The sequence below is a fragment of the Protopterus annectens genome, chromosome 6.part0 (assembly GCF_019279795.1).
Source record: "Protopterus annectens isolate FY-2018-M chromosome 6.part0, PAN1.0, whole genome shotgun sequence".
Taxonomy (NCBI): Eukaryota; Metazoa; Chordata; order Ceratodontiformes; family Protopteridae; genus Protopterus; species Protopterus annectens.
In genome coordinates this window covers 1,922,432,449-1,922,453,811 of record NC_056737.1, presented here as the reverse complement: position 1 = coordinate 1,922,453,811, position 21,363 = coordinate 1,922,432,449, and the positions used below count along the sequence as shown (strand labels likewise).

Here is a 21,363-nt window from a genome sequence, read left to right as displayed (position 1 = left end):
TAATCCAGACTGCAATGATGTTTTAATACTAGATGAGACAGAAGCTTCAGAGCAGTCTGTTTTATTAACCTGACATGGAAGGATCACTTACCTACTTCATATTGCCTTGCTTTAGTAAGTAACCAGGGAATAATAATTCTTTAGATCAGTCAGGACATTATAGTGAGATTAGTTAAGTACTCTTTTTCTGTAATTCTGCACCTGTCCATCTGTGATGTTTTACTATTTCCTGTGATTGCTGCAACCTCTGGTGTTTATTGTAAATAGATATTTAGCATTTTCATGTTATTTTCTTATTTATTATTAAATATATTTAAACTTTGGTTGTGACTGGTCCTTTAGAGAATATTTTAACCTTTGAGAGTATTTATATTTATTTGGTGACACTGTAGGCTACTTCTGAAAGCCTTACTGCATTGGTCAAACACTGCCATTTTTATTACTTTTAATTTTACTTCGTGTAATTGGATATTCTTGTAAGAGCCTTAGAGTAGCTGGCTTTGGAGTGTCTGTGGCAGTAAGTACCTTGTAGTTTGAGCAAAGTTTAGCAGAGTGAGTAAATCTGAGTCAGCCTTTTCCAGGTGTGTGTGCAAATCAAATCTGTGTGTGTGTGTGTCAGCTGCTTGGAGCCAAAGACACAGAGCACAGGTTTCACAGAGAGTGATGGAGGACTCTGCTTGGACACTTGGCTGAGGACTCAACTCTACAGCCGTGCCAGAGGGGAGTCTTCTTCATGGCCTGGAGAGAGAAAGAGAAACCCAGCCCCCAAACTAAGCAGGTTCCCTAAATGTTCTAAAGGGAAGTTATGCTTGATGCAGAGTGCTACATCTTGAAATAGTGTGCATCAGTTTTTGTTCCAAGTGAATATCTCTCACCGGTGTCAGTGATGAGGATTCAGGCTCTTTGTTTACTGGCCCAGAAGTGGGGCATCACAGTAATGCTTACATTTCTTAAAACTAAAAATAGTACTCGACTTTAATATCTTTATTACACACACTAATCACTAAAACGACTCACCTCCACTCCACCCCTCATTTTAGATACTCCTGGCTACATAATACATCTGTTTTCTGTGTGACTTGCAGTTTATATCATGGAATGTTTTATATAAATGCTGTTAAGAACAAAAAATGTTTTACTTTATTTTTTTTTCTTTTTAGAGTCCTTCCAAACATTAATGCCCTAAAGTAGGGTATATGGTTTTTAATTCACTACCAAGTTTAACAAAGTCAACAAAATCCAATCTTTTTAGCCACTTTTTTCTTGTACAGCCATATTTTACAAATGTATTTGATGTTTTGTAGTCTTACATTCATTCAGTAGTTTCAGTGCTGCTGGTCTTATTCCTGTTTGTCTCCATCTCCCAAAACCAGACTCTGGTTCAGGTTCTTTTACTTCTTGACAACCGTTTAAATCATTATTGCAGACCACTGGAAGTTAGACATGATAAACTACAGTCATTTTCTGGAACTTGTACATTCCCATTCACCCCCTAATGAAATCCTTCTCTAAGGGGCAAGTGTGGTTCTTTAGAAATGAGAGCTAAGGCTTGTTGCTTGCACCAGATGGGAGCAGATCACTGGATGAATCTTAGAGAGTTTGGAATTTTAGTAAGCCATCAGAGACTTAACATTATTTCTGGATCAGATTGCCTTCAAGATTCATCTCAGACATACAAGTGATGGATTGTCAAAGTCGTCGTTCCCTTCCCTTGCTACTGCAGGACTGTTGCATGTGTTCCACTGATATGCTAGTTGCCCACTGGTGATTTTTTTCTACCAGAAACTTGGTCAGTTCCTTAAACTTGCCTGAAATCATAATAACCATGAAGACATTGCATGCGCAGGCTTTCCATCAGCCATGTCAGTGCTGCTACAATACAATGGTGGCTGCATCCCTCAAGTGCAAGAGGTCTACTAGTGTTCCATACTAAAAAATTGTTTGCCACTGGCCCAGTTTTCTGAGTTTAACCCTAGGTCTGCTGTGGCTCTACTCTTCAGATATGGCCTTCATGTGGAAAAAAATGTCTTTAGGTGCTGCAGAACCTGACTTGAGAGCTGACTTCATTTGCAGACTTAGTGGGTGAATGCCAGCAACATATAGTCCAGATTTGAGTATTCCTTTCCATCAGCTTGGGCTTATGTCAGCATGCTTTATCCTGGACTGTTAGCCTTATTAGGATTTTGCACTTGACTGTAGTTATTGCTGACAACATAGTTACCACAGCTTGTCTGATTTCTCTGCACTGGACACCATGCTATCCTATATAGGTGGGTGTTAACCAGATCTTCCTAACAAGTACAAGGCAGGTTCTGACAGCTACTGACTTCTTGCAGTATGGATTTTTCCCTTTTGAAATTTAGGGTAAGAAATGTAGTGCCCCCTCAAACTGCCCACAATAAAGCCACCTGTTAAATCTTTTAATGACAAATCACTGTTTCTTTTCTGCAGATTACATGCTGCATAATTATGTTTGTAAGGAGTGCTAGAATTCTCTCCTTAACTCCTGCCATGTACTCCTGTAATTTAATAAGAAGGGGCATGAATCCCCATAGCAGACTGTTGCAGAAAATGAGTGCATACAGTAACAGATGTCAGCATAACTGGCAGCCATAATTTTGATTTAAAACAAACAGAAAAACTCAAACTCAACGCAGAAAGTTACTTATGCTGGGAATTTTACTTTTTATAGTGTACAAAACATGACCTCATAAGTGTATGTGTCTGCATGTGTAAAATGCATAACTGGATGTTGTAATGTTGTGCTGTGAAACATTTAAGAATATGGAAGGAATAGATTTATAGTATGTTGGTGCTAGTGGTGTTACTGCTGCATCTCCTGCCTCATTTATGTAGAATGTAGTCTTAGTCTGGCTCTGATTCACTCACAAAAAATGTTTAATTGCAGTTCAAAAGGAGAAGGGTTACACTACTTTGCAAGATGAGGCTGTAAGGATATTCAACTCCCTGCAAGAGATGGAGACCGTCACAAACCCAGTTCCTATCATCCAGGGGATTTTGCAGACTTGCCAGGACCTAAAACCACTCCGGGATGAAGTATACTGTCAGCTGATCAAACAGACCAATCACGTTCCTCTCCCTAACAGCCGAGGCAACCTGCACCACTGGCAGCTGCTAACCTGCATGAGTTGCACTTTTCTGCCAACTCGAGGGATCCTTCGATACCTAAAATTCCACCTAAAGAGGTAAGTGTCTGCTTGTCCCTGAGTAACTATTACAGACAAAACCTAAACTTGGATGTCTCTCTTGCTTTAGATATCAAAGATGTTGTACATTGGAAATATGATCCCAAGTTTTTAATCTCTTAAACAAGATTTGTCTCATCCCATTAACGAAGAAAAGAGAACACTCTGACCATGAATTTTGCCTCCAGTTTCCTTGGCAAATATGTCCAAGCAGTCTATTTTTACAAGTCATGCAAATTGCAAGTTGCAGACTGACAGACGAGATCAGACAGGAGTCTCCGTGGACTATGATGTTTGCAGATGACATTCCGGTCTGTAGTGAGAGTAGGGAACAGGTGGAGATATGCTCTAGAGAAAAGAGGAATGAAGGTCAGCAGGATTAAGACAGAATATATGTGTGTGAATAAGAGGGAGGATAGAGGAATGGTGAGGATGTTGGGAGTAGAGGTGGCAAAGGTGGATGTGTTTAAATACTTGGGATCAACAGTTCAGAGTAATGGTGAGTTTGGAAGAGAGGTGAAGAAGAGAGTACAGGCAGGATGGAGTGGGTGGAGAAGAGTGTCAGGAGTGATTTGTGACAGGCGAGTACCAGTAAGAGTGAAAGGGAAGGTCTACAAGAGGGTAGTGAGACCAGTTATGTTATATGGGTTGGAGACAGTGGCATTGACAGAAAGGCAGGAGTCAGTGCTGGACGTGGCAGAGTTAAAGATGTTAAGATTTGTACTGGGTGTGATGAGAGTGGACAAGATTAGGAATAAGTATATTAGCGGGTCAGCCCAGGTTGGAAGGTTTGGAGACAAAGCCAGAGAGGCAAGTTTACGTTGGTTTGGACATGTGCTGAGGAGGGATGCAGAGTATATTGGGACAAAGATGCTAAGGATGAAGCTGCCAGGTAACAGGAAAAGTGGAAGGCCTAAGATAAGGTTCATGGATGCGGTGAGAGAGGACATACAGGTGGTTGGTGTGACAGAGCAAGATGCAGAGGATAGGAAGAAATGGAAACAGATCATCCACTGTGGCGACCCCTAATGGGAGCAGCCGAAAGAAGAAGAGACTGTAAAGAAAAAATAATGCAGTGTTTTGGATACTATTTCATAATGGTATTTCACTAGAATGCATTACAAAAATTGTATAGAAGAGATTAATTTCTACTTCATTGTTTTAGCAGAACTGCCCTTTCTTTTTATCCTAGTTTTTAGATGGAATTTTGGCGCACCCAAATCCATCCTTCTTTAAATAGATTATGGAAAATGTAGACATTGGTTATGAAAAAAATGTACTTAACTGTTTAAGCATAAAGTTTACTTGGTCTTTGTTTGTGTGTTAAATAAAAACATTCTTTATCTCTGGACTGCAAAATGTCTCTGCCCCTCTGCTTTACATTGTGATGTCACCCTTCTCAACTAAATGGGTACACAAAACCATCATACTCTACAGTTCTTTTCTTTGTTACTTGAAAGGTTCAATGTCTTTCATAATACCTATTGTCTGCAAGATCTGTCATTCACTGCTGAAGAAACTTTGGAATCTATATTGCAGCAGTTAAGTATCATATCACTGACAAATTTATCATGCTTGAAGCACCAAATGTGTTTAAAAAAAACCTCTAAAACAAATTCCAAAGTAGCACTTCAGCTATGTGATGTTGCGGGATAAAGCCACAACTATAACCCAGACAACCTAGGATCATAAAGCAGTTTAGGCTCTGGAAGATCTAGGCAAGGAAGGATGGAGTCAGTTGACTTACGCTGACTGTTCCATCTGGGGGGTGAGGAGGTGGATCCTAATTGTCCAGTTTCTTCTGTGCAATTCGAGGCTTGCATGTCCACACTGGTCATAAGACTGTTGGCAATCTCAGTATTCATAACCCTCAAGGTGTGTGGGGGGGTAGTAATACCTTCACCATGGGAACAATGTAGGACACCCCTGACATAGCAGCCACTGAAGGAGGGAGAGTTAGGACCATGCCAACAGAAAACCCCAGTGGTTGTGTGAATGTTTACTCTCACTGGATAAAGGAGGACCGGTGAGTGATGGGACTTGGTGGCCAGCAGGCAGCAGAGAGAACAGAAAAAAATATAGCTACCAAAATAGACTTGTTCATAGCAGGACTGCTAAAGTACTGGAAATACATGTATTTTATGTGTGGGAGACATAGTTCCCTACTTAATATAATCAACTTCAGGATCACAGATGTCAAAAAGAAAGGACATATTCTTCCTCACAACAAAAGTTTGTGAGGGTCACAAACCTATCGATACACTGATCACTCACTGAGCTGCCTTCAGCAAAGTCCATTTCACTCACTAGCAGTTTTGCTCCAAGTCTGGATCCCTCAAGAAAGATGGTTACAGATACATGCAGCTGTATACACCTATTCTGCAAAGGTCAGCAGAGGAAGGGGGATTTGGTGGTGGACACATTCTTCTTCATTACCGGGGAAGATTTTTCTATATGTTTTTCCCTCCAATTCCATACCTGGTAGCAAAACTCAGGAAAAAAAGACCATAAAATTATCCTGTTTGCTCCTTAATGTTTAAAAAGGGTGTTGTTTTTGGCTGTCAGATCCTACGAAGTGTAGAACATATCCTAGTATGAGTCAAAGAAGCCCCCATTGGTTGAAGTGGCAGCTGTCTCCATCTCCAGACATGGTTACACCATTCGATCCAATTCATATTAATAAAAACTGGGTGCACTCTACGGTAGAAGGCAAAAGCTTTAATAAAACAAAGATACTTAAACAAAGGTAAGTGCTTTCAGTACCATCCAGGTAGCTTCATCAGACCTAATTAAAGCAGCTATTCCTTTACTTAAATACAAACAGCAATCAAAAACCCAGAAGTACACCTCCCATTTCTTAATCTTATAGTGACCATACATTTGAAAGATTGTTCCTCCACAAACAGAAAATATATACTATAGTCATAATAATCCTTAAAAAATAAAATACATACAAAAGTTATAAAAATTCTAAAAAGTTATAAAAACAGTCATGGGTTTTTGATTGCTTTTGCCTTCTACTGTGGTGTGCACCCAGAGTTTATTAATTTGATTTTGGGTTTGTGCTTGGCAGTACACTTTATCAACCAGAGATTCTCGTTTGTACTCCATTAGGTCCCCCTGATCCTTCCAAACCTTTTGATAGAGGTTTCAGAAGTGACTGAAGCCGTCTGAAAGTTTTCCACTTAACCATTTTTCCTCTGCTAAGTGGAAGAAAGTCTCCAGCTGAGCAGAGAGGTATCCTGTACTGCTTCAGTCCTTGGTATTGCAAGTGATTTTTACCAACCTTTGATACCTGGTTGACTTGGATCTTAAATATTCTACAGTTACAGTACATCTTTCCACCATCTCTGGGCATCACAACCTTGCAGGTGGCAGAGCTGTTGCCCAGCACAAGCTTGTCAACAATCCCTTTAAAGGGTTTTGCATTACCGTTGAGCTCAGGGACCACCTGTGGGGCATGAGTAGGTAGGCATCTGTTCAGTCCACTAGAGAATTGGACTTCCTAAGGTTGTGAATTTCAGCCAGAAAGAGGTTGGTGAGCATGGCCCACCCCCATCCACTTGTAGCTTGGAAGCTTCCCCACATAAGTAATTCCCTCTTGATTGTTCATATTGCCTACTACTAATACTACTACTGCCATATTGTCTGACTTGTACCTTAAGGACTTAGGAGTCTTGGATGGGATTGAAGAGTTAGAAGAACTGCTGTCATCTCCAGTACATTGGTATGTAGTGAGAGTTCTGCAGGCATCCGTACACCTTGAATAATCTGTCATTGTAGTACTTCCACCCCAGGAGTGATGGTTTTACGATGACTTCCCCCATGAAAGAAGGAAACTGGAGTGGACTGCCTAGAAATAGATCCTTCTGTATCTGTCCACCCTGACAGATGTAATTTGCATATTTGAGGTGTATAGACCTTATGCTCATTGTTCCCTCATTTCTGCAACAGAACTTTCATATAGTATCTTGCATGAAGGATCAAGGGAATGGCCACTGCTATGAGACTCATCATTCAGAAACAAATGTATGTAGTTGCTGTAGAAGATTTAGTAGAATAGATGCCTAGAATAACTACCTTGGATTTAAACAGTAGAATAAATGCCTAGAATACATACCTTGAATTGAGACATCTGAACCCTGTCTATGGGGAGTCCCATTCTGCATGGTTGAGTGCGTGGGTTGAAGCCTGTGAACATCAGCCACTATAAGGGTTGCAGTCGGAACTTGGATTTGTTTGAAATGATCTCCAAACACTGGAACAGAGCAGCCAGAGACTCCTGTACTTGCATGGGTTTAATAGATGGGACATCAAGGAGCCAGTTTTCTAAATGTGGGAACACCTTAGCTACTTGTAGATGCAAGTGTACTGGCACTATGGACGTGCCTTTGTTGAACACCTTGGGGCTTACTAAGATGAGATTGGAGTATGCTGGATCAGTAGTGACTGAAACACAGGTGCCTCCAAACTGTTAGTTGACTTTTTGTTAATATGGAAGTCCTTATTAGGAATATTAGGTGGTTGAGAAGGGTGGCTAGAATTTTCAAGTTTCACTTTCCTAGTAGTATTCCTGTGATGCCCTTCTGTTCCCATGTTGCAGTATTCTGACTGTGGGATTCTCCGCCTCAGGTGACCTGAACATTGGCTCCTGTGCAAAAGCTTAAGCCTGGTTGCTGCTAGTGCGTGGGACATCACACACAGAGCCATAAACCAGGGGCCTTAAATGTCATGTCTGCATGCATAGACCTCTGGTTTCACAAGCTTCACTCTGTTGTTTTTAACACATCTAAAGATAAGTACCCCATTGAAGAAAATTTTTATTTTTGCTTCAGCTTAGGTTGTTGCTTGATTTCTTAGCCAATGTCCACTAGGAAGGAGAAATGTAGGTGCAGACTTGAAGTTCCCCACAAAGATACCCACAAACTTTGTGTATTCTGTTTAGGCTGGGAACACAACCACACCACCTGTAGCATCTGCCAGTTGTTCATACCAAAAACTCTACATAGTCGTCTGGCAGCCCTAAAATCTGTACCTTGAGAACCAAAGGTTAAAACTGTTAGCCCTACAGATGGATCTGGAGTCAACCATCAAGGCAGAGCCACCTAAAAAGTAGGCCAACATTTCAAGGCCTACCACGTCTGTCCATCCATCGTCAGATACCCTGCCAACCACCGGTTTACGGGTTGAGGGACATCTTTAGTGACTACCCTCAAGGAAGCTGCTTCCAAAGCAGAATTAGGCATGTCCTAGGAGGTTATTCTGACATCAGCTATGGCCAAGGTCAAGGGGGAACCAGGCTCCACAGGATGCCCTTCTGTGGTCCAGGAGTCTGAAACCTCACCCTTAGGCCACATCCCTGAAACTAGGCCCTCCATATCAACAAAATCAACTCCTCTGAAGAGGAAACAGAAGACTAAACACTTGTTTGCTTCCTCTAAGGAGCAACCAGACTGGCATTCCTTCTTCCAGTCCTTGCTGCAGACCTTTATGGCTCTTAGGCATTCAGTATCCACAGCTGTGACATTGCCTGTCCTCAGCCCCAGGCCAGCCTCTGATGTCTCCATCCCTTCTACCCACACCCAGGAAGAAGATTCCTCTTTCAATAAGTCAGTCACCTACTCCTCTCATATAGCTTCCCCTTTGGACTACTACTCCATATAGGAGGACTCCCTGGAGAGAGACTCCCCCCATGAGGACATTACCTTTGGGGAAACCATCACTAAAATAAGGGAGTACTTCAAGTCAGATGTTGCTCAAATGACAGAAGTCCATAAAAGGTATTTTGAGTTACTACAGGTGGAATCACCCCTCCCCCTCAACTATCCCTCTTGTGATTCCAGCCTACCTGGATGCCTTTACATCAGCTTCTAAGGCTCCAGAATCACAACTACCAGCTCCCAAGAGACCTGACCGCTTTTATAAGGTCCCTGATGAGCACAATTTCCTAATAAACCCCCCCTTGGCAAATCCTGCAGTTATTGCAGTGTCCCCTAACAAACAGCCAAGACTCGTACCTTCTTCCTTCCTCTTACCTTCAGACAAGGACACCAAAATCTTGAATAGGCTGTGGAAAAAGATATATACCTCTTGCACGCTAGCCTTCAGGGCAGTCATCTACCAGACCCACATGGCCAAATATGCCCTAGATTTGGTTTCATAAGCTTCCTCATTACTCTCCTTGCCTGACTCCCCCAACAAGTCTCAAGTAGCATCTAAGCTCTCCCTGGCATCTCAGGTCACCAGACACTCAACGTGCAGCTATGATGCAGCTGAGGCCTCTGCTAGGTCTGCAACTTCAGCTGCTGTTCTGTGCAGATACTCCTGACTTAGGCTACAGCCTCTGCCTGAAGATTTTAAAACCATAATTCTGGATGTGCCTCTGGATAACAAATTCCTGTTTGGCAAACAGTCAGCTGAACTGTTTAAAAGCCTACAAGAAAAAAGTAAGGAGCTCCAGGACTTAAAGCACTTACTGGTCTCTCCAGTACCCAAATTTTACAGAAATTACCCAGCCAAAACTTTCTTTGTCAGGAGAGCCCCTGCTCCAACCTCCAATTCCACTTCCAGACACAGAAAAGGGTCCAGGAAGGCTCCCTCCCCTAGGGCAACCCCCCCCTCTCAGCCTTCCAATAGACAGCCCTTTCAAGACAGGAACAACAATGCATGATTGCCTCAGCCAACTTCCCCTCCCATATCCCATCTGTCTCACTGTCTTCCGCTCTGGAAAAAGGTCTCGTTGGGTCCTGGTAATAGTGGAAAAAGGATATTTTATGTCATGGCAGGAAAAACCCATACCACCAGGCATCCCCTTCCCTCCAAAGAACAACTTCACCTAATTTCACAGGTTATCCAAGACCTTCTCACCCAAGGGACCATAGAAACCATTCCCCTGGGCCAAGAAGGAAGAGGGTTTTGCTCCTATTGCCAAAAAAAGATGGCCATTGGAGGCCCATCCTAGATCTTTCCTTCCTAAACCTCTTTCTGAAGGTCCCTTCCTTCAGTATGCTCTCTCTTCAAAACCTCCTTCCACTATTGCCACCCAAAGCTTTCATGGCCACTTTGGACCTTAAGGAGGCATACCTGTGGTTTGGGTGGATAGGTATGTGGAGGAAGTATCTGCACTTTGCTGGACCCTCCTCACACTTTCAGTTCCCTGCACCAAGAGTTTTCACGAAATGCCTAGCCCCAGCAGTAACCTATTGCAGAACAAAGGGCATTCAAATTTACCCCTACCTAGATTACCTCCTCATTCTAGCAGTAGGGAAAGTCACCCTCAAAGATCATCTTCTCTTCTCCATGACTCTTCTCCAGAGTTTGGGACTCACCCTCAACCTTGCAAAATCATTACTCTCTCCAGCTTAGGACAAAATTTTACTAGGCTGCAGAATCAGACTAACTTGATGAAGGCCTTCCTCCCTCAGGACAAGGTCTCTTCCCTAGTCAGCCACATCCAGGACCTTCCCTAAGTCAACCACCTGTCAGCCAGGAACTTCATGCGCTTCCTAGGTCTCATGGCAGCCACAAATCCTATGCTGCCCCATGGTCAGGCTGCACATGAGGAAGTTCCAGTGGTACTTGAAGAATGTCTGGTCACAACACAGCCACCCCCTGGACTTTCAGGTACCACTCCTACCATGTCTGGAAACCGAACTGAGGTGGTGGCTCCAGCAGGTGCAACTAAACCTAAGCCTACCCCAGCAAATCCCTATGCCAATACAGTGCATGCACACAAATGCTTCTGATCTAGGCTGGAGAGCAATTATGAATGGCCTCAAAGTACAGGCCCAATGGAAGCCCTCCCTTCAGAAAAAACACATCAACATAAGGGAGATGACTGCAGTCCACCTAGCTCCACAGGCCTTTCTCCCTCTCATGCAACCTGGATCCCTACAAATCTTCACAGACAAAACAACTGTGATGTGGTACAGCAACAAACAGGGGAGGAACAAGTCTTAATGCTCTGCAGGCTAGCAATGCAGGTATGGGAATTAGCCTGTCAGAAAAACATATCACTAGAGGCAGTTTATATTCCAACCCAGGACAACCATCAGGAGAATGTCCTCAGCAGATCATTCTCTCTGCATCACGAATGGGTTTTGCATAGAAATGTGTTCCTAGACGTTATCCACCATTGAGACACAACTCAATTAGATCTATTTACCTCCCCCCAGGAAGACGATCCCTTTCAGACACTGCTACACTGAGAACATGCTAACTGTCCTGCAGGAGGTCAGGAAACCCAATAAGAGGAAGTCCTATGTTTCCAAATGGAAAAGGTTCTCCAAATGGTGTCTCCAAAGGTATAGGGACCCCTTCCAAGTGAATGGTCCTCTAGTCCTATCCTGTGTGTGTGTGAGCTCATAAAATCACACCTTTCATATTCATCAAGTGAGGCCCCAATTAACTGCCATTTCTGCCTGTTTGCCTATGGACCCACCTCTACTTTCAAGATTGGATGTCAAACTGTTCTTAAAAGACATTCTCCACATTAGGCCACCAAATAAACCTATTCCTCCACCTTGGGACCTAAACTGTGTGCTAGAAAAAACTATTGCTCCCTTTTAGTTAGCTGGCTCTGTTTCTCTGCAGATGTGCACATGGAAAACTGTTCTACTAGTAGCCCTTACCTCAGTCAGAAGGGTTTCAGAATTACAAGCAATAATGACATCCCCACCCTACACTATCTTCCATAAAGATAGGGTGACCCTGCTCACCAATCACTCCTTCATGCCCAAAGTGGTCAGTGAACTTTTGCTCAATTAGTCTATTTTCTTAGCCACCTTCTTTCCTTCACCAAAGAGTGACAGTGGGAGAATGCTTCACTCCCTTGATGTCCACAGGCAGCTAAGGTTCTGTTTGGGAAAAAACAAAAATATCAGAAAGTCCAATCAGCTTTTTGTGCCCTTCCACCCCGGGGCCCTGGGCAAGGTGGTGTCCAAACAAACTATTTCCTGCTGGATAAGGAAAACTGTCACTTTCTGCTACTCCCACCAATGGAAACAATTACCTCGTGGGGTCAGGGCACACTCTACAACAGCTGTGACTTCCTGTGTGGCCTTCCTCAAGGGCCTGAACACAACTACCATTCTTGAGGCAGCCACATGGTCCTCAGTGCATACCTTCACCAAGCATTGCAAATTAGACCACATCTCCAGAGCCGAGCAGGATTTGCAAGGGCAGTCCTGCAGGGATTCCTGGAAACTGCAACTTCTTCCACCAGCCTTTCTCCTCGTTGAGCTGTTGTACTCTCCCACAGTCAGAATGCTGCAACTTGGGTGTAGAAGGACATAGAATAGTTGTGTAAAATCTTACCATAACCATAGATGTCCTTCTCTTCCATGTTGCAGTATTCCTTCCCTCCCACCTATCCCTCTTCATTACATTTAACCTGTCTAGAGGACATCACTTGGCACTACTTAAACTATTGTCCAACTGGGCAAGTCAGTTCTGAGGTCTATGTATGCAGACACCATATTTAAGGCCCCTGGTTTATGGCCCTGCATGTGACATCCCACGCACTAGCAGCAACCAGGCTTAAGCTTTTGCATAGGAGCTGATGTTCATGTCGCCTGAAGCGGAGGATCTCACAGCCAGAATACTGCAACATGGAAGAGAAGGACATCTATGGTTATGGCTAGATTTTACACAACTATTCTTTCCTATTACATGCAAATGTTGTCATGAGATTCCCCATGGTCAACACAGTAGAGGATTTGGACTTGTTTTTCTTTATTTTGTCCCTTCAGTAGCCAGTCTGTCTGGGTCATTTCTTCAGAAATCTGCTTTAAAAGTGCACCATATGGTCCAACTGTTCCTCAAGTTGCAAAAACTCTGACCAGTGGATGTATTACGGGGATATGAGGCATAGGAGAATTTTTACAGCCACCGCCAAAACCAAAATAACAAGTATAGGTGCCTGATTGGAAGATCCAGTCCCTAGGAGGACATAACAATGTCTGTTTTTTGGGTCATTGGCCACTGTGTTGGCTAAAGCTCAAATGCATTTGTTATCCTAGTAGTGTTAGTTAGAGGTGGGGACCACCCAGTATGTTTGTTGGGAGGATTTGAAGACTGCCTGAGGAGGTTTTTTTTTTTTTTTTCTTAGGGGACATGAGGTGCGTTAACCAACCTTCCTTTGCTTCACCTCCATGACCTCCCTAAATTTGGGATAATTTTTCCTTCATTGTTGGGGAAGTTGATTCTTCCAGCACATGAGCTGCTAAATGTACTCATAATCATCCAAGTTATTGGCTGGGTATTCTGCAGGGGAGTCTGTATTTTTTCTTTTAATGTTGCTTTCTTGTGCATGGTGTATGATTGTGGCCGATACCGGTGAGGAAGAAGGCTCTTCATGACAACTGATAAGGTAGAAGGAACTCACTGAAGTAACTGGATTCCACTGTCCTGCTGGTTTGGGAAAGCTGGGAGGAGGAATGGTCAGCAAAAAATAGCTGGGACAGATAACGAGACCAGTACTGAAGCTATCAGGGTGACAAGGAGATGTTGAGCAATAGAAACATGTTGGCTAGGTGCTGATAAAATAAACCAAGGTACCCAGTGACTCAGAATGGGTTGCTGAAAATGTTGGCACCCACCCACAACCCCTTTTTCCCTTTTTTTTGCACATGGGTCAGAGTGTCACTTAAATAGTAACAATCATCTAGAGCCAAGGTTTACACCACCAGGTTGCATGCCGCTGCAGTTCATCCACATCACATACTTGCATGTACACTCACGCTTATGGCCAATTTTATTGTGTTCAATCCACCTACTATGTGTCTTTGGAATGTGGGAGGAAACCCATGCGAACACATGGAAGACATGCATACTCCACACAGAAGGCAACCTAGCCAAGAATCAAACTGGTGAACCTCTTGCTGTGAGATGACAACGTTTTCCACTGTGCTACTCCAAAATGTTGGCATCAACACTGAATAAATTTGTTGCCAATGCTGGTGCCAGAGTCCCAGCACTGACACTGAGTTGAGGACTGCAGGCAAGGGTGAAGAAATCACTCCAGATGTACTGACACCAAAGCTACATCGACAACATTATTAATCCAAAACCCATCAGTCAAAAAAGACATTGAAGTTTCTGGAACCAGAAAAAGGAACATATGTCAATACTGGTAAAACACAAGTAGATGTCTATCTTGGTAAAACTGGAGCCAAAAAGGTAGGTGCTTATGAGAAAGTAACTGTTGCCCTGGAATAAAGGAGTATGATGGACTAAAGACAGTCTAGTCCCACCTAGATACCCTGGTGGATTATAAAGGCCATTAAACTTTTGCTGCACCAGGAAGACGGCCTTCATCAGCTTCCTGTAGTCAGAGTCAACAACCATGGGAGGCAGAACACTCCAGTATATGTAATCTCCAGAGTTAAACTGACTTTTCTGTTCAGTGCTGACTGACCAGTCATAGAAGCAGCCATCGAGGGAGCACAGATTGTCACAGGTGATGAGGTAGATTTAGAAGCTTGTAGAAGAGAAGTAGCTTTGTCTTCAATTATCAACTGAACATCCCTCACAGGAAGTTCCCTCTCTGAGTTATCTGTATTGGGTCTTGGTGAAGACAAGTAGAGTAAGCCTCCCACAGGTGACTGCACTTTTAGAGACACTTAAGCTTACTTAAATCAGCAGGGAAGTGACCAGTAGTGCCATTCCATTTTTCTCAAAGCTAAACCAGTATTTGAGGAAAATAAGGAGCATCGGGTCATTCCCCCGTATGGAGCCTTTCCTAAGGAATGCCATTATTGTGGCTTGAGTCTGCCTTTCCCCCCACCAGAGAATGCCAGTGCCATCTGTAAACTCATGACAGAGTAGGTTAGCATTCTGTCTAAGCATCACAGAACTGGTTTTCTTGTGATGTCTGTGATCTAGCGGTGGTAACATAGACCACAGCACCTTAGACCCTGTTTCTGGATAAGCAAGGTAGGCAAGGGAGTGGTGGTCTCTGTCACACTGGGTGCCAGGGTCCCGAAATGTCTGTCAGATCTCCCAGTTTCAACATTTCCTTATAGACCAGGTTGTGAAAACCAGAGACAACTCCCAAGTTCAGTGGATGTCCATGTTGCTTACAGTTATTTTGACTATTCAGCAGTAATGGTAAGTACAGACTCAGTAATACATAATAATGGACAGTAATAATGCCTTGACAGTTCAGCTTTGTCAAGGGCAGGTCATGCCTGCTCAATGTGGTGGATGACTTTGAGAAAGTCACCAGGGCCATGGATGAGGGTAAAACAGTACATGCTGCCTACCTTGACCTGGCTTCAGCATTTGACACAATTCCTCACTCATGTGTTCTAGGTAAACCCAAATCTGTGCATAGATCCTACATCACCAGATGGATAGTCAAATGGCTCATGGACAGGACACATTTTATTAGAGTGGGTGAATCCAGATCCAGCAAGAGGACAGTTACTAGTGGTGTGCTACGGGGCTCAGTGCTGGGACCTCTCCTGCTCAGAATATCCTTTTCTCAAGTCAAGGCTAATGTAGAAGGCCTTTGGTTGACTAAGTCTGCTGATGACTGTAAGTTGGGGGCAGGTATTTAATCTCCCAATGATGTAAATTTTCTTCAGAAGGGTCTGACTCAGACAAATGATTGTTGTCACAACTATTGCCTAAAACTAAATGCAAAAAAAATGCATAATCATACCATTTGGGAAGTCAAATACCTCTGCAAATTACAACATTAATAGAACACCCCTAAGAGTGGAATCAGAGGTGAGAGACCTAGGTACACGGATAGTAACCTGAATTTTGACCACCATGTGTCCACAGTGATGAGGAAGTCATTTAATGTGGCACAGCTTATAAGTAAAGGCATGGCAGCCAGATCTAAGGAAATTGTAGTCCAGCTGTACTCTGCCCTCATAAGACCAATAATCGTGTACAATGCACCTTTTGGCATGTGCTTGACCAGGCACTTGAAACAGCTGGTGCGGCCTCAAAGGTTCCTTGCAAAATATACAGGGTGTGATTAACATGTCCTTTGCGGACAGACTATAAGCCCTATCCCTTTACTGTTTCTCCTCCGGACTGTTAAGGGGTGATCTATGCCTAACCTACAAGGCACTCACAAATACAGCACTCATGGAACTGTTAGACATTCACAAGACAAATTGCAGAGGGTCACCTGATCTAGGGATCTAAACCTGGTCTGTGACATGACCAAAACGTGCTTGAGAGACTGTTGTGTCTCAGAGATTACTCCTCTTATGGAATATGTAAAACAGAGCTCTTCTCTGACCTTCTTTAAATGTAGTTTGGATCAATGTACGGGGAATGATAAATCCACTCCCAGGGTGGCGCCCATGTCCCTTATAGATAGGGGCAGTCTGTAAAATAATCATAGACACAAACCCAAGTTATCGTCTAGCCGTAAGGGATTGAAAATAGACTTAAATTTGGGTAATAAGGCTAGGCTTGTAAGGGCTCTTAAGCCGTTAGCCTAATAATCTCCTATGAACATAACATGGTGATTTGGCTAAGCCAGTAACATCTGAACCAAAGTTGTGGCCCTGGTGGCAGAGACCTTGCAGAAAAAGGGATTGCTGTAGTGTTTCTTTACCAAGGCAGCTGGCTCCAGTTGACATGGTCAAGAGGGACTACCTGGTCACAACCATTGTTTTTATAATTCTGTGGTTGCAGACCATATGGATTACTATAAACTTGAAGTCCTCTTTTGTCCCCGCAGGAAGGATATTCATCACTGGGGCAAACATGAAAACTTCACAGTCTTTTGTATAATGTACTGGTTTACTTTGCAGTCCTTTATACTGTTTACTGTTTCAGTTAACTTCATAGTTCTTTGTACTATTCACTGAATTCCATTTACCTCTATCATAATAGTTTTATGTAGAAAAAGTCTGTTTCTAAATTTAACTTCATATAAGTGTTGTCTCCTCAGGGAATCTCTGCATCCCTGCAGAGTGCTCAGTAGCACTACAGTGGGATTTCCTCAGTTGACAGAACAGTAGCTAACTTAAACAAAAAAGTTAAATGAGTCCATTTACCTGATCAAAAATATTACTGTTCAAGGATATGCGGTTGTAACAGTATTACACCTGGAATACTGATTTTTATAGGCTCATAGGTGTTTACTAGGCTAACGACCACAAGGGCATTTTTAAGCCTAGCCATGCATCCCAAATGTCTGACAAGCTCTGATACCTTTGATAAGTATAAGCATGGGCCTGGGAGATGAACCATTTACAGGTTACCTGTGTCGATTAGAGACATAGGTGTCAAACCAGGGATGGATTTCTGGTTTGACATCCAATTATCCAAGTTGTACTTCAGTTGGGTTAGGAAGGAACTCTGCTTCACATGAATGAGGCGCCTGTTCCATAGATGGGATAGTTTCTGGAATGCATACCTATCTCTCCAGTAGGTCCTATTTATATCACAGCAAGGTTTAAGTCTTTAGAACAGGTAAGTCTGGTGCTGTTTATTTTGTGGATATGCAGGAGGTCCATCAGAATGGGGTCTGACAATGCCCAGTATGCCAGGCATAGATCTCCACTCAAAAGCCTGTAGGAGACAGAATACAGGGATAGGACCTTGAGACAGTCTGCATAGGACAGTTTACTTACTCCCTTAACTCATCAAGGTAGCCTGCATGGTTTAAGCATATTTAGTTAGGTTTTCTACACTTAATTACGTTATCATTTTGGATGTGAAAACTGACTAAGGAATTGTAGCTTCTTTTCATTCCGGTATATTTTTTTTTAGAAATGAATTAAAACACAATTTTTTTTTTACATCAGACCAAAGAAGGAACATTTGAGAGGGAAAAAAATGACAAAGCAGTATTCAGATGTTGTAAGACAGTATCACATGTCCGCAAACAGTAATGCTAATATCAGAACGGTATCGCTGTTTAAGCCCCTGTAGTGATAAATGTGTACAGAATGTATTCAGTTGTACAGACTGGAAAACAGATGTTTGCCAGATGTGAAGTACAGCATATGAATGAGTAGGTTTAATCCTACCACTTTGATCAGGTGTTATTATGGGAAGCGCTTTTGTTGATCAGGGATGAACTGTAGTTTTCCAGTTTTATCATGGCAAATTGGCTAAAGAAACATTTCTTCAAATTCAGTGCATTACTTTTCTTAACATGCAGTGATCTTTCGGCTAATTGTAAATTAGAGGATGAGGTGTAATAGTTTTCCCCTGTTTGGGGAATGTAAGTAGTGGAAACCACTCCATGGGGAAAAAAAATTATTTATTTATGAAAGCATGGAAATTCCCTTTTGGGCATTCCACATTGCAGATATTTTCCCATGGGGATTAAGCTGTGGCAGACTAATGTATATTCAGTATATACATATATCAAAATGGAAAAGGTGCCATAACTGAAGAATGGATTATGCTGGCCTCTTTTTTGGGCGTGAAGTGGGAGTTTTGACTCCTGCCATGTTATGGTAGCATTGCACAGATTGATGGAACAAGCAGCTGCTATGAGCTTCATCCTGTGGTTCTTTGGTTGATTTCCTCATTATTTTCTCTCTTTTTCTTGCAGTTTCAGTTTGGCAAGATGGATGTTACTCATGCATGCTAAATATCAGTTCCGTGGGTATCTGTTTATCCATTCCTTTACTGGGTGAAAGCTTGATGATTCATTTCCAGGACCGGACAACAACCTGCGCTATTTAGAACCATTATTCTGGGGAATCATCATAGGAATTTTTAACACTTAAGCCCTAGCTGTTCCCATGCATGTCTTGGTAGCATCCAGTGGGTTGTTGAGCACTGGTTGCTTGTGAGGTAGGATTCACTTAATATATGGCTGAGACTTGACAATATGGATGTGCTACCAATCCTCAAACTTAATCTTCCATGCCCTTGTCAGCATTCGCACCCTTGTCGTTACTCCTACTCTTCACAGGGTAAGTACCTTACCCCACCCCACCTCACCTCATAAAAGGTGAGCTGTGTTGAGTCTTTTTCCCCCTCCCCAGTTGACTTCCTCCAATGTGTAAGACCATGGATCAAACCCAGGTCAGCAGGATTAAAGTCAGTGCTACATCCATCTTTGCCATGGAGTTAGCCATTAGTATCCACTCTAAGTTATTTAATATAACTGGTACACTCAAAAGGCATGTACATCTAGTGGACTTACTCAGGTACCCAAGTAAATAAAAAAAATGTTAGTATAGTGTCCACTCTTTCAACTCCAGCCAACTCAGAAATGCATTGCTACTGCTTCGTAACTGACTTTGTCATTAGCACTTTCCACTGAGTCTAAAACGTATATATATATCAACTCAACACCTATGTGGTGTGGAGTGGCACACCTCTAGCAGTCTACAAACACCTTACATTCCAGAGAATTTTCTGAAAAGTAAGCTTAAACCATCAGATAAACAAATGTAAGTATTTTGTGAACAACAAAGGTTTCAAAAATGTATAAATAGCAATCTTATCAAGTATTCTTTGCAGTGGTAATAGTGTGTTCATAGTCTTTTCCACAAAAACTGTAATGTATTGTAATGCACACAAACCCCAAATTATACTTCACAAACAAGTTTTCATATCTTGAAAACTATACAACCAACCTTAGGCATATATTTTTAGAAAATTTGTTGTTAACTAGACATATGCTCTCACATGACAAAAAGAATTCCATAAAAATGAAAACATGGATAATTGTACAATTAAAACAAATGCTGGATATCTCGCAGACTTGAAATTTGAGGTGCAAATGCCCAAACCAGTTTTCTTCAACAGCATGTAAGGTTGCAGATAATGTCGTGCAACAGTTTGTAAGTCGATTAAGTATGAAGTACATATGGAAATACTGCTTATTTTCATAATTACTAGTAAACCACTATCAGTATTTCTAGTGTAGTCTATTGTAAACCAGAACTGACAGTAAATTTTCTTGTTTCCCACATTGGTGTTTCACACCATACACCTCAATAACTTGTAGGTCTCATTTATGAAAATACGAGAATAAATAAGAAAATATGAATAAATACAAGCATAAATAAGAAAATATGAATAATAAGTGGCCAACAAAGATTCATTTCTCCACTGTAGAGCATACTAGACTATCAAATATAGTGTCATTTTGTTAATAACTCTCTTCTGAGGAGGTATAGTTAGATGTGGAATTACACAAAAAAGAGGCACTGTAGGCTTGAGTGGGCCAAATCAAAATGCCATATCCTAAAACTTGTGTGTGTGTTTAAGGTACTCATCCTTAACAGAACTGGAGAGCAACTCTGGACATCTGGACAGGAAAAGACAGCAAGGAATTTCTTAGCTTATACTATTTTAAACACAATTTCCTTCCCATTTGTTTGAATTCATTTATTTCTTATTTTAACTGTGTGTGTAAGCTTGTCATTCGACCATTTTCAGCAATGACCAGATCACAAGGGCAAGGGAAAATATTGTGTGTGTGTCAGTATCTACGTGTAAAGAGATCATACATATACATACATGTTCAGCAAACTGCTTTTCAGAATTCCTAAGTGTAATTGGTTAAACCTCAGAAATATTTTTAATTCTAAATGGTCTGATTTACAAAAAGAAAAAGGCAAATTAGATCATTAACACATTGAAATGTTGGCACTGTAATGGTTTTCACTACCTATATAACCCTGTCAATAAATGCCAAATTGAGTACCCTCAGTATGACGGATGATGCTGTCAAATGCTGTTTAGTGTTCTCAAACAACATGTAAATAAAATCAGTTTTTATTTTTGCATATTACTTCTCTTTTTCAATGAAGGTACAGTGCAGCAAATCACAGCTGCAGTCAGGATCCAGCCCCCCCCCCCCACTTTGTCATTTCTCCAGTATGAATACTACAGTACAGGTATTTCATAACAGTGCCAGTTACCACAGGATAGAACTGTGTTATCAAACAGTGTTCCATATGATAACATGCAAAATCAGTTATAGCTCCAGTCAGGTAAGTTCAACACTACCAAATGGTACTTAAAGAAATTATTTCAACATGGATGTGTGCATAAAGCAGAAGTCTAGCTAGAGTGGGATGAAGGGGGCAACCACCCCTGGCTCAAGGCTATGGGGGCACAATGAGATTTTTTTTTTTTTTTTTTTGTGTCTCACCCTAGTGGTTGAGGTGCACCAGATCGGGGACTGATACCAGATGCCAAACGAGCCAGCTGT

General features: G+C 42.1%; 1 protein-coding gene across 1 annotated transcript in view; it reads left to right on the top strand.

Annotated features, from left to right (window-relative positions):
• LOC122804987 (unconventional myosin-X-like) overlaps positions 1-21,363 on the top strand; it is a 2,302,513-nt gene that overhangs the window by 2,210,676 nt on the left and 70,474 nt on the right. The window contains exon 31 of the mRNA XM_044075233.1: positions 2,909-3,206. Within this exon, the coding sequence (XP_043931168.1) occupies positions 2,909-3,206 (298 nt within the window). The remainder of the gene's footprint in view (positions 1-2,908; positions 3,207-21,363) is intronic.